The sequence below is a fragment of the Notolepis coatsorum genome (assembly GCF_963971535.1).
Source record: "Notolepis coatsorum genome assembly, chromosome: 17".
In the NCBI taxonomy this organism is placed as follows: Eukaryota; Metazoa; Chordata; class Actinopteri; order Aulopiformes; family Paralepididae; genus Notolepis; species Notolepis coatsorum.
Window position 1 is genome coordinate 17,592,664 of NC_140181.1, and position 17,031 is coordinate 17,609,694.

The 17,031-nt window shown below is 42.4% G+C and overlaps 1 protein-coding gene across 2 annotated transcripts in view; it reads left to right on the top strand.

Annotated features, from left to right (window-relative positions):
* sdcbp2 (syndecan binding protein (syntenin) 2) overlaps nt 1–8,533 on the top strand; it is a 56,626-nt gene extending 48,093 nt beyond the window's left edge. For both annotated transcript variants that reach the window (XM_084334160.1, XM_084334161.1), the window contains exons 7-9: nt 1,610–1,781; nt 1,957–2,048; nt 6,035–8,533. In XM_084334160.1, coding sequence (XP_084190286.1) covers nt 1,610–1,781; nt 1,957–2,048; nt 6,035–6,089 — 319 coding nt within the window. In that variant the 3' untranslated portion in view covers nt 6,090–8,533. The remainder of the gene's footprint in view (nt 1–1,609; nt 1,782–1,956; nt 2,049–6,034) is intronic.
* The last annotated feature ends 8,498 nt before the right edge of the window (nt 8,534–17,031 follow it).

Consider the following 17,031-nt stretch of genomic DNA (forward strand, 5'->3'; position numbering starts at 1 on the left):
TATCATCAAAGAGAGGGGAGAGAGAGAGGTTTATCATCAAAGAGAGGGGAGAGAGAGAGGGGTTTATCATCAAAGAGAGGGGAGAGAGAGAGGTTTATCATCAAAGAGAGGGGAGAGAGAGAGGTTTATCATCAAAGAGAGGGGAGAGAGAGAGGTTTATCATCAAAGAGAGGGGAGAGAGAGAGGTTTATCATCAAAGAGAGGGGAGAGAGAGAGAGGTTTATCATCAAAGAGAGGGGAGAGAGAGAGGTTTATCATCAAAGAGAGGGGAGAGAGAGAGGTTTATCATCAAAGAGAGGGGAGAGAGAGGGGTTTATCATCAAAGAGAGGGGAGAGAGAGAGGTTTATCATCAAAGAGAGGGGAGACAGAGAGGGGTTTATCATCAAAGAGAGGGGAGAGAGAGAGGTTTATCATCAAAGAGAGGGGAGAGAGAGAGGTTTATCATCAAAGAGAGGGGAGAGAGAGAGAGGTTTATCATCAAAGAGAGGGGAGGGAGAGAGGTTTATCATCAGAGAGGGGAGAGAGAGAGGTTTATCATCAAAGAGAGGGGAGAGAGAGAGGGGCTTATCATCAAAGAGAGGGGAGACAGAGAGGCTTATCATCAAAGAGAGGGGAGAGAGAGAGGGGCTTATCATCAAAGAGAGGGGAGAGAGAGAGGCTTATCATCAAAGAGAGGGGAGACAGAGAGGCTTATCTCCCACACAACCATGCAAGGTGCCAACCTGCTCAATCAACACGCTGCCCGGGAAAAGCGGGAATCGAACCGGGAACCTCTGGATTATCCCTCTACCTCCTGATAATAATAACTGAATTGAACTGAACCTGAACATTTTAACTGAATTTAATCTGAAACAGAAAATAACAATATATTATTAATATATATATAAAAAGAAATGTAATATATTTGAATATTCCAGCGATTTTCGAATAGCACTTTTGCTAGGAAGTCCCATCCCTATTATGTAGCAGAGTTAGACTGTTTGTGCGTTGGCTCCCTCTACTGGTCGTCTCACTACACTGCATTTAGCGGTTTCCTCTGGCAGCACAGTGCTTTTCATTGTGTTTTTTTTAACTTTTTATATAAATTTCTTTATTACAGGAAAAGTAAGTTATACATTTACAATTGGCAAAAACATCATTCATTTTCCATCTTTTTCTCTTTTCTTCCCCTTTCATTTCCCCTTCCCCTCCCTCATACCCACCCCATCCCCCCCACACCGGAGTTGTTGAAAACACATCTGCAAAACATTTCATTGTGGTTTTAAAAAAACAAAAAGGAAAAATCCGTACAATAAATATGTTCAGATGCTTGAAAACACGGACTAAGACCAAGGAGTCTCTCAGACCCTTCCATCACCATATCTCACCACTCTCTCTCGCTCTCGCTCTCTCTCGCTCTCTCTCTCTTCTCTCAGACCCTTCCAGCACCATGTCTCACCTCTCTGTTTGTTTGTGCGTTGGCTCCCCCTGCTGGTCATCTCACTACACTGCATCATGTCTCTCCTCTCAGACCCTTCCAGCGCAGCATCACAATGTCTCTCTCTCTATCCTGTACGTGTAATGGTCTCTCTCTCTCTCTCTCTCTCTCTCTCTCTCTCTCTCTCTCAGACCCTTCCAGCGCAGCATCACGATGCACAAAGACAGCGCCGGTCACGTTGGCTTCATCTACAAGTCTGGGAAGATCACCTCGCTGGTGAAGGACGGCTCCGCGGCCCGGAACGGCCTGCTGACCGACCACTACATCTGTGAGATCAACGGACAGAACATCATCGGACTGAAGGTCAGCGGCCTGGTCCCTTCACGACTAGATCACATTGGGATTCCTCTTTTGAGATTCTCAACCAGTAGGGTCGTAACTAAGCTATATTTATTGACTGAATTGTTCATTATAGGATTAAAATGATAGTGTTGTTGTTGTAACATAGCTTGAGCGTCACGTCTGCTCTGTCTTCCAGGACTCTCAGATCAAGGACATCCTGAGCACCTCCCCCTCCGCCATGACCATCACCATCATGCCCAAGTTCATCTATGAACACATGATCAAAAGGTACAGTTCTGGCTCAAACCTACGGGATCAAACAAGACGCCAGCTCATCGTATGTTATTAAAGGTGCTATAGATAAAAAAATTATGTAGACTAATAATAATAATAATAATAATAATAATAATAATAATAATAATAATAATAATAATAATAATAATAATAATAATAATAAAGAAAATAATAATAATACATCCAGTTTTTAGAAAGGTGCAGAATATAACTATTGACTCAAGAATTTATCATTAACACTTTAGTTGCCAGAGGACGAGTTTAGGCGTCCTTCCCCGCCATGCTCAAGTTGCCGAAGACGCCGTAACTCGTCTTTGATATCAATATTTCAAAAATCTGTGATCGGAATCATATTTTCCATCCGCAGCCTTCACACACAGTTCAGAGCTCCTCTCAATCCTCTATCCTCTGGTGGCCGATCGGCAGAATCGCCAAACAGGAAGTGATGTGGCTGAAGTGCTGTTCACCGCGACTCCATCTTGACACAATACATAGCGATCCGTTGCCAATAACTCGATAAACAACATGATTTGGACGTTTATACCATTATACAACCTGGAAATGGACCGGGTATTTTTACATCCCATAATGGAAAACTGTCTACCCCACGCTGATCGCCCAACGGCCCGTGGAGACTGGGGTGAGTTTTAGCGTGTAATAATTCCGTGTTCGATACTAACTGATCTGATGAACACATGTCCCACATTAGATGAATGGTATAACGCTGCCCACGGAATTATAAATGGCCCCTAGCCCATCCGGTCAACATCAGATGACGTGTAGTAACTTCCAGAAGTACTTCCAGTTGGAATTTTTTATATCGCGCTGATTGCTATCAAACTGTATTTCATCATCAATATAATGCATTTGGGGCTATATATCACGTTCTGGAGAAAGCTGCAGAAAGAGATGAAAACATACTTATACTTTAGATCATACTTTACTATGAATATGTGAATGAAAAAGTTTAACGTTGCTACACCCTGAACAATACATATAGGACATTGAATGGGCCCTAATAATGGCAATCTAGCATTAGAATTTAAAAAGTTATAGCCCTGCAAAGAAGGGGAACTTCTCCATGTTAAATAGAGCTGGCAACGGATGGTATATCATGAATTTAGCCTTAGGCAATCAAAGTGTTAAAAGAAATTAGTTGGGTCCAAAATGAATGTTGTTATTTACATGTTGCGTGCATATAGCCCCTCCTACTTCTCCATCTCCCCACGTGGAATGCACCTGATTGGGTGGACGTGCTGCGAGCTCTGTTTGCTCTAATTGATGCTGATGCACCTAGTGGCTGAATGTTATCTATAAGCACCTTTAACTGAATCTAACCCTGACTAACCTTACTGTCATGCACTTGTCCTAATATACTAACCTACACTGTAGCACTCAACACTTTGATGATGAACATTGTTACTCAGCTGATAGAGTTGTGCTCTTCCTGATGACTTGTCGTACAGAACTTAAGTAAGTCGCTTTGGATAAAAGTGTTCAGCTAAATGACTAAATGTAAACTGACGTCACACAATGGCCTGGATGATTTCAGCTTACCTAGAATAGACCCAACTTGGACCTTTTCTTGATCCTCCAATCACATCCTGAGAGGGAAGCAACGTTGTGGTTGGAGGATCAAGAAAAGAGGGCAGGGCTTGATATAGGTAAATTGTAAGACGAGGATGAGTCACGGCCCCAGCGTTCTCAGCAGTGGGAGACAGTGGTGGGTGAGGGGTTAACAGTGGGAGACAGTGGTGGGTGAGGGGTTAACAGTAACACAGTACAGGAGGTATGGGCAGGGTATAGTAACTACAGGTATGGGCAGGGTATAGTAACAGTACAGGTATGGGCAGGGTATAGTAACAGTACAGGTATGGGCAGGGTATAGTAACAGTACAGGTATGGGCAGGGTATAGTAACAGTACAGGTATGGGCAGGGTATAGTAACAGTACAGGTATGGGCAGGGTATAGTAACAGTACAGGTATGGGCAGGGTATAGTAACAGTACAGGTATGGGCAGGGTATAGTAACAGTACAGGTATGGGCAGGGTATAGTAACAGTACAGGTATGGGCAGGGTATAGTAACAGTACAGGTATGGGCAGGGTATAGTAACAGTACAGGAGGTATGGGCAGGGTATAGTAACAGTACAGGAGGTATGGGCAGGGTATACATGGCTGCTGTGTAATAATGCTGTGTAGGGTTTGATGTATAATAATAATAATAATAATAATAATAATAATAATAATAATAATAATAATAATAATAATAATAATAATAATAAAGCTGTAGGGTTTGATGTATAATAATAAAGCTGTAGGGTTTGATGTATAATAATAATAATAAAGCTGTAGGGTTTGATGTATAATAATAAAGCTGTAGGGTTTGATGTATAATAATAATAAAGCTGTAGGGTTTGATGTATAATAATAATAAAGCTGTAGGGTTTGATGTATAATAATAAAGCTGTAGGGTTTGATGTATAATAATAAAGCTGTAGGGTTTGATGTATAATAATAATAATAAAGCTGTAGGGTTTGATGTATAATAATAATAATAATAATAATAATAAAGCTGTAGGGTTTGATGTATAATAATAAAGCTGTAGGATTTGATGTATAATAATAAAGCTGTAGGGTTTGATGTATAATAATAATAATAATAAAGCTGTAGGGTTTGATATATAATAATAAAGCTGTAGGGTTTGATGTATAATAATAATAAAGCTGTAGGGTTTGATGTATAATAATAATAATAATAAAGCTGTAGGGTTTGATGTATAATAATAATAAAGCTGTAGGGTTTGATGTATAATAATAAAGCTGTAGGGTTTGATGTATAATAATAATAATAATAATAATAATAATAATAATAATAAAGCTGTAGGGTTTGATGTATAATAATAATAAAGCTGTAGGGTTTGATGTATAATAATAAAGCTGTAGGGTTTGATGTAGAATAATAATAATAATAATAATAATAATAATAATAATAATAATAATAATAATAATAATAATAATAATAATAATAATAATAATAATAAAGCTGTAGGGTTTGATGTATAATAATAATAAAGCTGTAGGGTTTGATGTATAATAATAAAGCTGTGTAGGGTTTGATGTATAATAATAATAATAATAAAGCTGTAGGGTTTGATGTATAATAATAATAAATCTGTAGGGTTTGATGTATAATAATAATAATAATAATAATAATAATAATAATAATAAAGCTGTAGGGTTTGATGTATAATAATAATAAAGCTGTAGTGTTTGATATATAATAATAAAGCTGTAGGGTTTGATGTATAATAATAAAGCTGTAGGGTTTGATGTATAATAATATTAATAAAGCTGTAGTGTTTGATATATAACGTAATTCCTCTAATAGTAACCGGTATTCAATTAAAAACCGGGTCTCTATTAATGACCGGGTGTGCTGTTGAGCTAAGCACTTATAAGCCGGCCTCCTAATACAAGCCGGGTTTCATGTATATTAGAGGAATTACGGTATTTCCCTCAACGGATTTACCATAGGCAATATATTTAGTTATTGTTGTTATATGCTGGCCTGGCTGTGCAGTAAATACCATATGGTGTTAATGTTTACCAAGAGAGTAAGCCTACCTCAGAATTGTATAAAACGAAGTTATTATTATTATACCAGTATTGTGATTGCACTATTTTACTTTATTTAACTTTTTTTGACCACCTGTAATTGCACTGTTTACTACCGTATTTCATACAGTACTTGGTTTCAATAAATGAACCCAGTACATTTTACTGGGTTCAAACTGACACAAAATGTTGATTTATTAATTATGATCCGTTTGAAAATTAGAAATATAGGCCTCTCTCTTATACATGCCTCCTCCTAATACAAGCCTGGTATCCGCTACAGTTGAAACAAATACAAGCCGGGGTTACTATTAGAGGAATTACGGTAATAATAAAGCTGATGTTCTGACGTGTTTCTCCAGGATGTCCAGCGGCCTCCTGCGCTCAGCCATGGACCACTCTGTCCCTGAGGTGTGATGAAGAGGAGGGAAGAACATGCTGTGCACGCCTCCACTGGGATGTGATGAAGAGGAGGAAGAGGATGTCTACAATCTACAGAGATCTCACTCTCCTTCCGTCTCACTCCTTCCTTCCTGTCTTCGTATTGAACCTGCATCACAATCGTTTCACACCGAGTCATTAACTTGATCTAAGATGCCTTTTATTTTCTACATTTCTCAGATCTCAATGTGCCCCCCCCCCCCCCCCCCCCCTTGTACCCCAGTTCCTTCTCCGTTTCTCTCATCTATATTTACATGTCTCGTACCTTTTTTATGTTAATCTTGTAGTCAACATGCTTTTATTCTTTTCTCATGTTGTATGTGACATTGAGGACATATTACATTGTTTTAAAAAGCCATGCAGAGTCCAGAAGCTTCCTCCTGTACTGTGGAGATGGATCATATGACCTTTCACCTTTGTGTCAAGATGCTGTAAAAAAAAAAAAGCCAGTGATCTCCTTGGTCAGTCGTCTGAACCCTGGCATCCAGACTGGCTGAGCTCTCGTTCCCTACCTCTGCTCCCCATTGTGTTCCCTATGCTCTGCTCCCCATTGTGTTCCCTATGCTCTGCTCCCCATTGTGTTCCCTACTCCACATTATGTTCCCTACTCTCTGCTCCCCAATGTGTTCCCTATGCTCTGCTCCCCATTGTGTTCCCTACTCTACTCCCCATTATGTTCCCTACTCTCTGCTCCCCATTGTGTTTGACCAAACAGACCTGTGACACTGGAATAAATATCAAAGTTCCAAGTTCTGGACGATCTAGATAGATCACAAGCAGGGCGGCACATTAACACCAGCGCCAGCTGCTAAGTTCTGCTACTCTTATAACCAGACTATTTTGTATTTTGTGCTATTATGGCTGGTAGGATTAGGAAAGTGAATAGCTGAATCAACTAGTTACTGATCTCTGAATCAACTAGCTACTACTGATCTCTGAATCAACCAGCTCCTGATTTCTGAATCAACTAGTTACTGATCTCTGAATCAACTAGCTACTACTGATCTCTGAATCAACTAGCTACTGATCTCTGAATCAACTAGCTCCTGATCTTTGAATCAACTAGCTACTACTGATCTCTGAATCAACTAGCTACTACTGATCTCTGAATCAACTAGCTCCTGATCTTTGAATCAACTAGCTACTGATCTCTGAATCAACTAGCTCCTGATCTCTGAATCAACTAGCTCCTGATCTCTGAATCAACTAGCTCCTGATTTCTGAATCAACTAGCTCCTGATTTCTGAATCAACCAGCTCCTGTGGCCGGTGGAAGATAACGATGCAAGATTATTAACTTTACTCCAAGAGATGGCGCTGTAGCACAAAAGCCACGTCTGGACGTTAAAGACTAAAGGGATTCTAATGTAGAGAGAACATGTGTCACATGTGGAGAGGTGTAGGGAACATGGGGGAGAGGGAACATGTGGAGAGGTGTAGAACATGGTGTAGGGAACATGTGGAGAGGTGTAGAACATGGTGTAGGGAACATGTGGAGAGGTGTAGGGAACACGGGGAGAGGGAACATGTGGAGAGGTGTAGAACATGGTGTAGGGAACACAGGGAGAGGTGTAGGGAACGGCTTTGCAGCTGGGACCTTATGACTGTTCACAAAACACACCGCCAACCGTTCCCTTGCAGATCTCGGCTATTAGCGATCGGTGTAGACATGTTTACCTTGGCTGGCTGACTGAAGGTATGTTGCATCTGCCAGGTTGTAGATCTACACGTTATTGTCAAAAAAGTCAAGTGGAATTCTTTGTCGTAGTTTTGTTGTCCATAGTTTCACTAGCTGATAACTTTGTACTTTCAAAACCTAATGTCAAGGTGATGGTTGGCAAGTTGTTTTTGGAACAGGATCTACGCTGGGTCGACCCACTAAGTGCACTTTCCGCTACCTTTTTAGTTGTTATTATTACCTGTAACTATTTCAATTTCTTTAAAAAAAAATTATTTGTTTGTGGTTCCACAAATTAATGGAACCATTAAAGCATGACAACCAACATGTCATTTGTACGTTCCCTAACCCTAACGTTCATAACACATTTTCTGCTGTGAGTCATTCGGCCAAATTGGAGGTGTTTACTTTCACAGGTGCAGCCAATACATTTGTAGAGAACAGTCTCTCCAGTCTGTTCCTTTCTTTGATTGATGACCAGACTGAAAACAGCTCAGATCTGATCAGTGAATTACTTTATTTTTGAATATTATATAAAGTTGTTCCTTTTATTGCTGTTCATGTTTGGATGCATGTATTCCTTTTTTTTTTAAGAAATGTAATCTTTGATACACTTCACACAAGTCATCAGTTATGTTAAAAAAAAAAAAAAAAAAAGCAGCTAGAATAATCTAAACGTTTATATACGAATGTAACCAAGATAATTATTGTAAGACAAATAAAGAAAGCTCTCTTTCTGTTCACGTTAGCTCTTGGTCCAATTGTTTGTCAAATCTGCGTTCTCCCATGTCCACACAAATATGCACACAATGAAGACAGCAGACGGGTTTCCTCCATGCCGTTTATTATTGGAGCTTTTGGTTGGTCTTTATACCGTGTAGGAGTGAGAATGACAGTGATGTTACTATTCCCATTAAAATAGGTTCAATAACCCTAACCCTCTACAAGGCATTTTGAGATGGGGGGGGGGGGGGTCTCCTTCACAGGACCAGTTCTAACCTCCCGATAAACTGTAGATCTCATTACATATTGAACACACACAGACGAGAAATAAAGCAATTAATTAAACACGCTACACATTCAAAAGATTCACAAAACAAAAAGGGAGACTTCAAATGAGTTTATACCGCAATGAATATTCAGCATTATGTATGTTCAGTGTCTAGGATATACATAGTATAAATACCAAACACAGACATCATACTCCTATTTTTCATAGAAGACAATTGTTACTCATTGTAAATGATAGAAAGGCTGAAATGGTCACTGTTTGCAAAGCCTTTTGATAAAGTTAAGTGCTAGCATGTTCATCAAGTTAAGTGCTATTTTTTTTTAAATAAAGTTAATTGCTAATCTCTAATGACTGCATGACCGTCTACTAAGAGATGGTTTGAGATTCAGGCCTGACTGCAGATAATCACAAGAAGTCAACGATCCTAACGAGAGTAAGTCTTGCTCAAGGGAAGCATTGGATTGTCAGAATACACAGCAAGGACACTGCATCAATATGGACTGACGAGCGATGGTATCCTAACCGTGGTTTACACACGCCTTAATAATTTAATAAGAGTATTGGCCATCGAACAGGTAAAACACGGGTCAACCGTAACTCATTAGGACAGAGCTGACCAGCAGGAGCAAAGTAATAAAGAACATCTACTTGTCGTTATATTATAGGAACACCAAAGGAGAGTCCAGTAATCAGTACCTTAATGTAATTAACTTCAAACCAGACGCATATACAGGTAAGTGAACAGGCCATGATATACAGGCAATATTGTGACAATGAATATGGACAATTTACAATAATTATGACCATGAGTAAAAGAGCTGCTGGCCAACTCTACAGCAGGAAACCTCCCTTCAGAGTAAAAGCTGCTGCTGGCCAACTCTACAGCAGGAAACCTCCCTTCAGAGTAAAAGAGCTGCTGGCCAACTCTACAGCAGGAAACCTCCCTTCAGAGTAAACGCTGCTGCTGGCCAACTCTACAGCAGGAAACCTCCCTTCAGAGTAAAAGCTGCTGCTGGCCAACTACAGCAGGAAACCTCCCTTCAGAGTAAAAGCTGCTGCTGGCCAACTCTACAGCAGGAAACCTCCCTTCAGAGTAAAAGCTGCTTCTGGCCAACTCTCTACAGCAGGAAACCTCCCTTCAGAGTATAAAAGCATAAATGAAAGGCAACAATTGAAAATGAAAATAATTTGTGTTCAAACAAAAATAACGACAGTTAACTACACGTCTAATCTGACTGGTGGAATAAGTTAACAGCTAAACTTAACTTTTCCCCTACAAGCTGTGATTTTACATATTTCATTTCATAGCTTGTAAAAACATAACCCATAATACAGTAATGTTTCACTTTGGATAAACAGACAATCTTGACTTCAAGTATAATTGCTTAAAATTCATAAAGTGAATAATAGTGCAAAATCAACTAAATCTAAATCATTCTGCTTTGTTCTTCTCTCAAGAACTGAACATATTTAAACAAGACCGTTCTTGCTGGTTTGCATCAGATGTTTAACAATCCATGTTGGACTCATGAATATCTGATAATCTTTACAATAACAGGATGTTCACTATTATAATATTGACAGCTAAGGGTTAACCCTAACCCACATGACAGCTAAGGGTTAACCCCTAACCCACATGACAGTAATCCTAACCCACATGACAGCTAAGGGTTAACCCCTAACCCACATGAAGAAACTAAAGATGATTATATCTAACTCTGATGCAAAATCCATCACGACTCAAACTCGCACTCAAAGAAAAAAAAACACCCTGATCATAATGCTATGATACAAGTCAAACATTCCTTCAACTCTTATTGATTTATACCTTTGAGTGGGAAATAAACAGACGTACATATCTTGAAATGCTTTTCAAAATGTTTTTGTCATGTGTAGTGACTTACTGTTGCACGGTGGACTTGGAACTACACGCTACCAGAGTGACAGTTAAAGGTCCCGTGTCTTATAAATGGCCTTTTCCAGTGTTTAGCATTGTTTCCTAGCAATGGGGGTTTGTATCAATGGGGTCCGTGTCTCTAATTCTCATTTTGGTGGATTGCTCAAATTCAGTTGAGACAATATCCTCCCCCAGTGAACTAAGCTATTCTGATTTGACTCGCTATCCTACGTAGCACAGAGCTGATCTGCAGTAACGCCCCCTCTATGGTTGTAGCGCAACCATTCGCTCAACAACAGAGCGAGTGGAAATACAGACACTTCCTCAAGCGGGTGCCGACAGAGAGAGGCAGAGAACGAGCGAGAGAGAGAGATAGAGAGAGAGGGAGGGAGAGAGGGACAGGAGCTTCTCTCGGGGAAACACGCATTTACACACAACCTCCCGACCGCGCGCCGCAGGGATAGAGCTTCTCCACTCGCATATCACTGTCAAAATATCTTTGACTCCCACGCGCGTATTCACAGGGGTATATATTGTCATTTGAAACAAGTTACCAATGCATTGTCCCGTGGGATTATGCCCCCCGCGGCGAAATTAATTAGTATCCCCCTCTATGTCTCTCTCTGTCTGCCAGTGCAGACTGTGGGTGACTGTCACTCAAAGCGCTTATGGGCGGAGCCCAGCCCAAAACAGCTTGAAATCTTGAAGTGGAAAAATGCTGCATTAGAGTACTTGATTAGAAATACAAAACAATGCATTAAAAAAAAAGAATTTACAGATGTGTTCCATAGACTCACAGGAATTGTGTAAAGTTGCCCAAATAGCGAAAGGAATAGCAAGACATGTCTTAAACTACACGCTACCAGAGTGACAGTTAACTACACGCTACCAGAGTGACTGTTAACTACGCGCTACCAGAGTGACAGTTAACTACACGCTACCAGAGTGACTGTTAACTACGCGCTACCAGAGTGACGGTTAAACTACACTAGGACAGCGGTTAGACTACACTAGGAGTGGTTAAACTACACTAGGACAGCAGTTAGACTACACTAGGACAGCAGTTAGACTACACTAGGACAGCAGTTAAACTACACTAGGACAGCAGTTAAACAGCAGTTAAACTACACTAGGACAGCAGTTAGACTACACTAGGACAGCAGTTAAACTACACTAGGACAGCAGTTAAACAGCAGTTAAACTACACTAGAACAGCAGTTAGACTACACTAGGACAGCAGTTAGACTACACTAGGACAGCAGTTAGACTACACTAGGACAGCAGTTAGACTACACTAGGACAGCAGTTAGACTACACTAGGACAGCAGTTAGACAGCAGTTAAACTACACTAGGACAGCAGTTAGACTACACTAGGACAGCAGTTAGACAGCAGTTAAACTACACTAGGACAGCAGTTAGACTACACTAGGACAGCAGTTAGACTACACTAGGACAGCAGTTAAACTACACTAGGACAGCAATTAGACTACACTAGGACAGCAATTAGACAGCAGTTAAACGACACTAGGACAGCAGTTGACTACACTAGGACAGCAGTTAAACTACACTAGAACAGCAGTTAGACTACACTAGGACAGCAGTTAAACTACACTAGGACAGCAGTTAAACTACACTAGGACAGCAGTTAGACTACACTAGGACAGCAGTTAGACTACACTAGGACAGCGGTTAATTTAGCAGAAATATACAGCAAGGATGTGGTCAAATGTCAGGCTTCAACTCACGCAGATCTGGATCAACCATCTGAGCCGACTTCACTCTTCACTGTGGGACTTGAAACTAGACTTGACCCCAATCGGGGTTCATCAGCGTTAGAGAGAGAGCAGCATGGCCCCACAGGCTGCAGGGTTAGTTCGTTAGTTAGTTAGTTAGTTAGTTAGTTAGTTAGTTAGTTAGAGAGCAGCATGGCCCCACAGGCTGCAGGGTTAGTTAGAGCGAGAGAGAGCAGATTGGCCCCATAGGGGTGGACAAAGACAGCCTCCACATGGCCCTCCCCGCAAGTAGCTAAAGGGTAGTTGCAAGATTGCATGCCCTCCAAGCGAAGCTAATGTCTTTACCACGTTTGCAGACCACAAGCCAAGCCTCCGCAGGCCAGGCGAGACATTTAAATTCCGCCAACTGTCGAGGCTTAGCGCTACTGCAGCTCAATGTTGAAGGCCTCACCACCGCGAAGCTCAACATCATCGAACAGATTGCCATCAAAAACAAGGTGACCATGGTTCTACTGCAGGAGACCCACACAGAAAACAAGAACTTCCTGAAGCTTCCTGGGTCCGTCCACAACGACATTGACTGGTCAGCTGTAACACAGTCCGCAGAGGATGCAGAGGTGGAATGGATTACAACCAAAGTGCAAGACACTACCATCGTCAACATCTACAAGCCGCCTCCGATTAGGTTGGTCCCAACATCCCTGCCGGATGTCCCAGTCCCTGCCGTATATGCTGGTGATTTCAACAGCCATCATACAGACTGGGCATACAGCAGCGCCAACGCTGATGGTGACTTCCTGACAGAATGGGCCTCGGCTGTCGATGCAACACTCCTGTATGACCCAAAGGAGCCACGCACTTTCCACTCTGCACACTGGAACAGCACAACCAACCCGGACCTGGCCTTCGCAAAATGTCACAACGAATGAACCACTCCCAGTAAGGCGTACCCTGGACAGATTCCCCCGGTCACACCATCGCCCATCACTCATAACCATTCCATCACTGATCCAGCCTGTGGAAGGAAAAGACGCCAAAAGGTGGAACTTCCGGGAAGCAAACTGGGTAGGCTTCACACAACAACTGAACAAGGCAGCTGCTGGTCTCCCACACCCGTGCCCCTCCAACTTGAACAACGCCTATGACTCATACTGCAAGATGATACTGGCTGCCGCCAAGAACAACATCCCCTGTGGTGTACGCAAAGCCTACATTCCCTGCTGGGATGACGAATGTGAGGACCTACTCCACGCCCACAAAGAAGCTCAAACCAGTGAAGACCGGGACGTAACAAGGGAACAACCTATTCTGCAGGCTGAATGAGAAACGAAGGCAAAGATGGACAGAGACAGTGGAATCTATCGACTTCACACACTCCGGCCGAAAGGTGTGGCAGACCATGAACAAGCCGACAGGCAGGTCGACAACCACAGCACAGTGTCCCATCACGGCAAACTCCATCGCATCGCTACTGCTGAGCAACAGACGCTTCCCCAATGCAGACAAGGACTTCGCCAGAACAACATCGGCAAGAGGTCATGAGCTGCACAGGGCGATGGGATGCGACTCCAACCTATCCCACGATTTCACAGCACAAGAAATCAAGCAGGCCATCAGACGGCACCAGGCGTTGACAACATCCACCCGGAATACATTAAACACCAAAGCAAGAAGGCAACCGACTGGCTGTGCTCCTTCCTCTCCATGCGTTTACGCTGTGTGAGGCTGCCAAAGATCTGGCGCCGAGCCAAGGTGATCGTCCTGCCAAAGCCGAATAAGCCTAGCGACGACCCCAAGGGATACCGGCCCATCTCACTGCTATGTGTGCCTTTCAAGCTTCTGGAACGCCTCCTCCACTCACGTCTCAACCCAGTGATCGACCCCCAGCTGCCCAAAGAACAAGCTGGCTTTTGAAGTGGTAGGTCTACGGCAGACCAGGTGACCCTCCTGTGCCAAGACATAGAGGACAGCTTCCAGGCAGGTGAGAAGGCCGGCGCTGTATTCCTGGATCTCACAGCTGCATACAACACTGTTTGGCTGCGTGGTCTCCACATGAAGCTTCTGGAAACCATCCCAGACAAGCACATGGTGAGCTTCATCATGGTGTTAAGACAATGTCTACATTTATGTTTGTTTCATATTATATATTATTTATATACAATGTGGGAATGGTTCATTTTTCCTAATACATTCTAAGGGGTATGATTTGTGACAAGATGGCCGCCAACCCTGAGCTGCTGTGATGAGAGTTGATTGCTGCAGGGGGTAATGAGCAGCAATGCAATTCAGGTGTGAATGCCATCTTGGGGTGGAATAGGCAGAGGGAAAAAATTCTTTGCAGTGGAAGGACTAGTTTCCTTCAGTGAGAGAAGAATGCCCATTTAGAATTAGAAAAGAGGACCAGAAATAATCACTCCAGAGACGCCATTGGTATGTATGTTTGTAGTTGTGTAATTGTCAATTTAAATCACTATAAATTGTACCTGTGGAGGGCTGGGTTGGTGGCAATTTTGTGGGAATCATTCCAATTAATGAATGTTTGGGTGTACTGTGTAACTAGATAGGAGGGGATGCCTTTTGGCAAGTTGTTTTGTTTACTTTGGGTTGGATCTGGTCCATTGTGATCAAGTAACAATTGTTTGGTTAAATGTAATTCAAACATAATTGATTTGGTCTGGTTAAATTTAAAGTAAAATGTATTTGGAAGGTTGGTAGACTAATTTGGTTAAATTGAAATTCAAACTAATTGATTTGGTCTGTAAAATAGCCAAAGAATGTATAAAATGTAATTTGGTTAAATTGAAATTCAAACTAAATTGATTTGGTCTGTAAAATAGCCAAATGGTGTATAAAATGTAATTTGGTTAAATTGAAATTCAAACTAATTGATTTGGTCTGTAAAATAGCCAAAGAATATAAATGTGTTTGGAGGGAAGAAATAATCATATACTGAAAATACTACAATTGAAGTGTATTTGATTATTTGGCATGCACTTGTTATTTGTGGAGTGGCTAATTTTTGTGTTTTTCTTTAAAGGTTTTCAACCTACTTCTGATGATGCAACAAATGATGATGTGTTGGACCAAAAAGTCATTAAAATCTGCAATATTGAAGTCGAGTTGTCCCAGCGTCCTCTGTTGAGGTTCAAGCCATTTTCAAGTTTGGGCAGCACTGGTACCAAAGGGGGGAAAAAAACCACATAACTTGACATCATGGAGATGCTGAGCAACCGCAGTTTCCAGCTACACACCAGCAACGGCCAATGCAGCAGAGTGAGGAAACTCAGGAATGGCATCCCACAGGGCTCAGTGCTGGCACAGATGCTGTTTAACATCTACATATACGACCTGCCTGCAACTCAATCAAAGCAGTATGGCTATGCAGACGACCTGGCCATCCTACTCAGCAAAGCCAGCTTGGGAAGCAGCCGAAGAGGGCCTCACTGAAGATATGAACATCCTGTCTTCATACCTGAGGAACTGGCGTCTCAAGCTCAGCATGGGAAAGACGATGTCTACAATATTCCACCTCAACAACAGGGAAGCGACCCGTGAGATGAGCGTCATGGTGGATAACGTCCGGCTACAGTACCAACATACCCCCACATACCTCGGTGTGAAGCTTGACAGAACACTGTCATTCAAACAACACCTGGAAGGTGCCGGGGGAAAAACACCCGCCCGTGCCGCGCCGATACGACGACTAGCCGGCACCACATGGGGAGCCTCAACAAAGACACTGCGCATCTCCTCACTGGCCCTTGTGTTCTCTGCCGCTGAATACTGCACCCCGTAGCACCCACGTGAAGAAGCTGGATGTTGTCCTCAACAGCGTCCTGTGGACAGTCTCTGGTTGCCTACAAGCCACACCGGTAAACCAACTGCCCGTACTCGCTGGTACTCGCCCTGGCTACCATCAGACGAGAAGCAGCCACACTGGCCCTTTCCCGCAAGGCACAGATCAGTGCATCCCACCTCCTTCACAATACCACCAGAGACACCACGACGTGTGCGCCTAAAGCCATGGCAGAGCAGGATGAGGTCTTCAACACGGCAGTGCTGCCCCTGCTTGCGGGGTTCTTCAAAGCCTCGTTAAGCACGGACTACAACATGGAGAAGACCCTCAACACCCTGTGGTACGCGGACCGAGCCCTCAAGATCAAATACAAAGTTGTGGTCAACGTGGACCCGACCATTGCGAAGATGACACGCTTGAAACAGCTGGCCAAGGAGCTAGAAGTGAGGCTTCTCAACGCGCAGGCCGGCGTGCCCCCGGAGCTCTCTGGTGTGGAGTGGACAGCTTGGCGAAGCTCCTGGAGAAAAAACGCACGTTGCAGGAGGAGAACCAGAAGCTGGGCCGGGAGCTGAGCGAGGCAGTCCGGGAGATGGAGCTTTTTTGGGATTGGAACTTCGTCAGGGTTCGAACCTTCGAAAAAATATTCTAAATACTTTTTTTATATATAATTTTTTTTTTAAATATAATGGGTATCCTCACACTGAATCCTCGGTTTGAATAAAATGATTAATCTAAAAAAAAAAAAAAAAAAAAAAAACAATACCACCACAGAGACACCACGACGTGTGCGCCTAAAGTCACA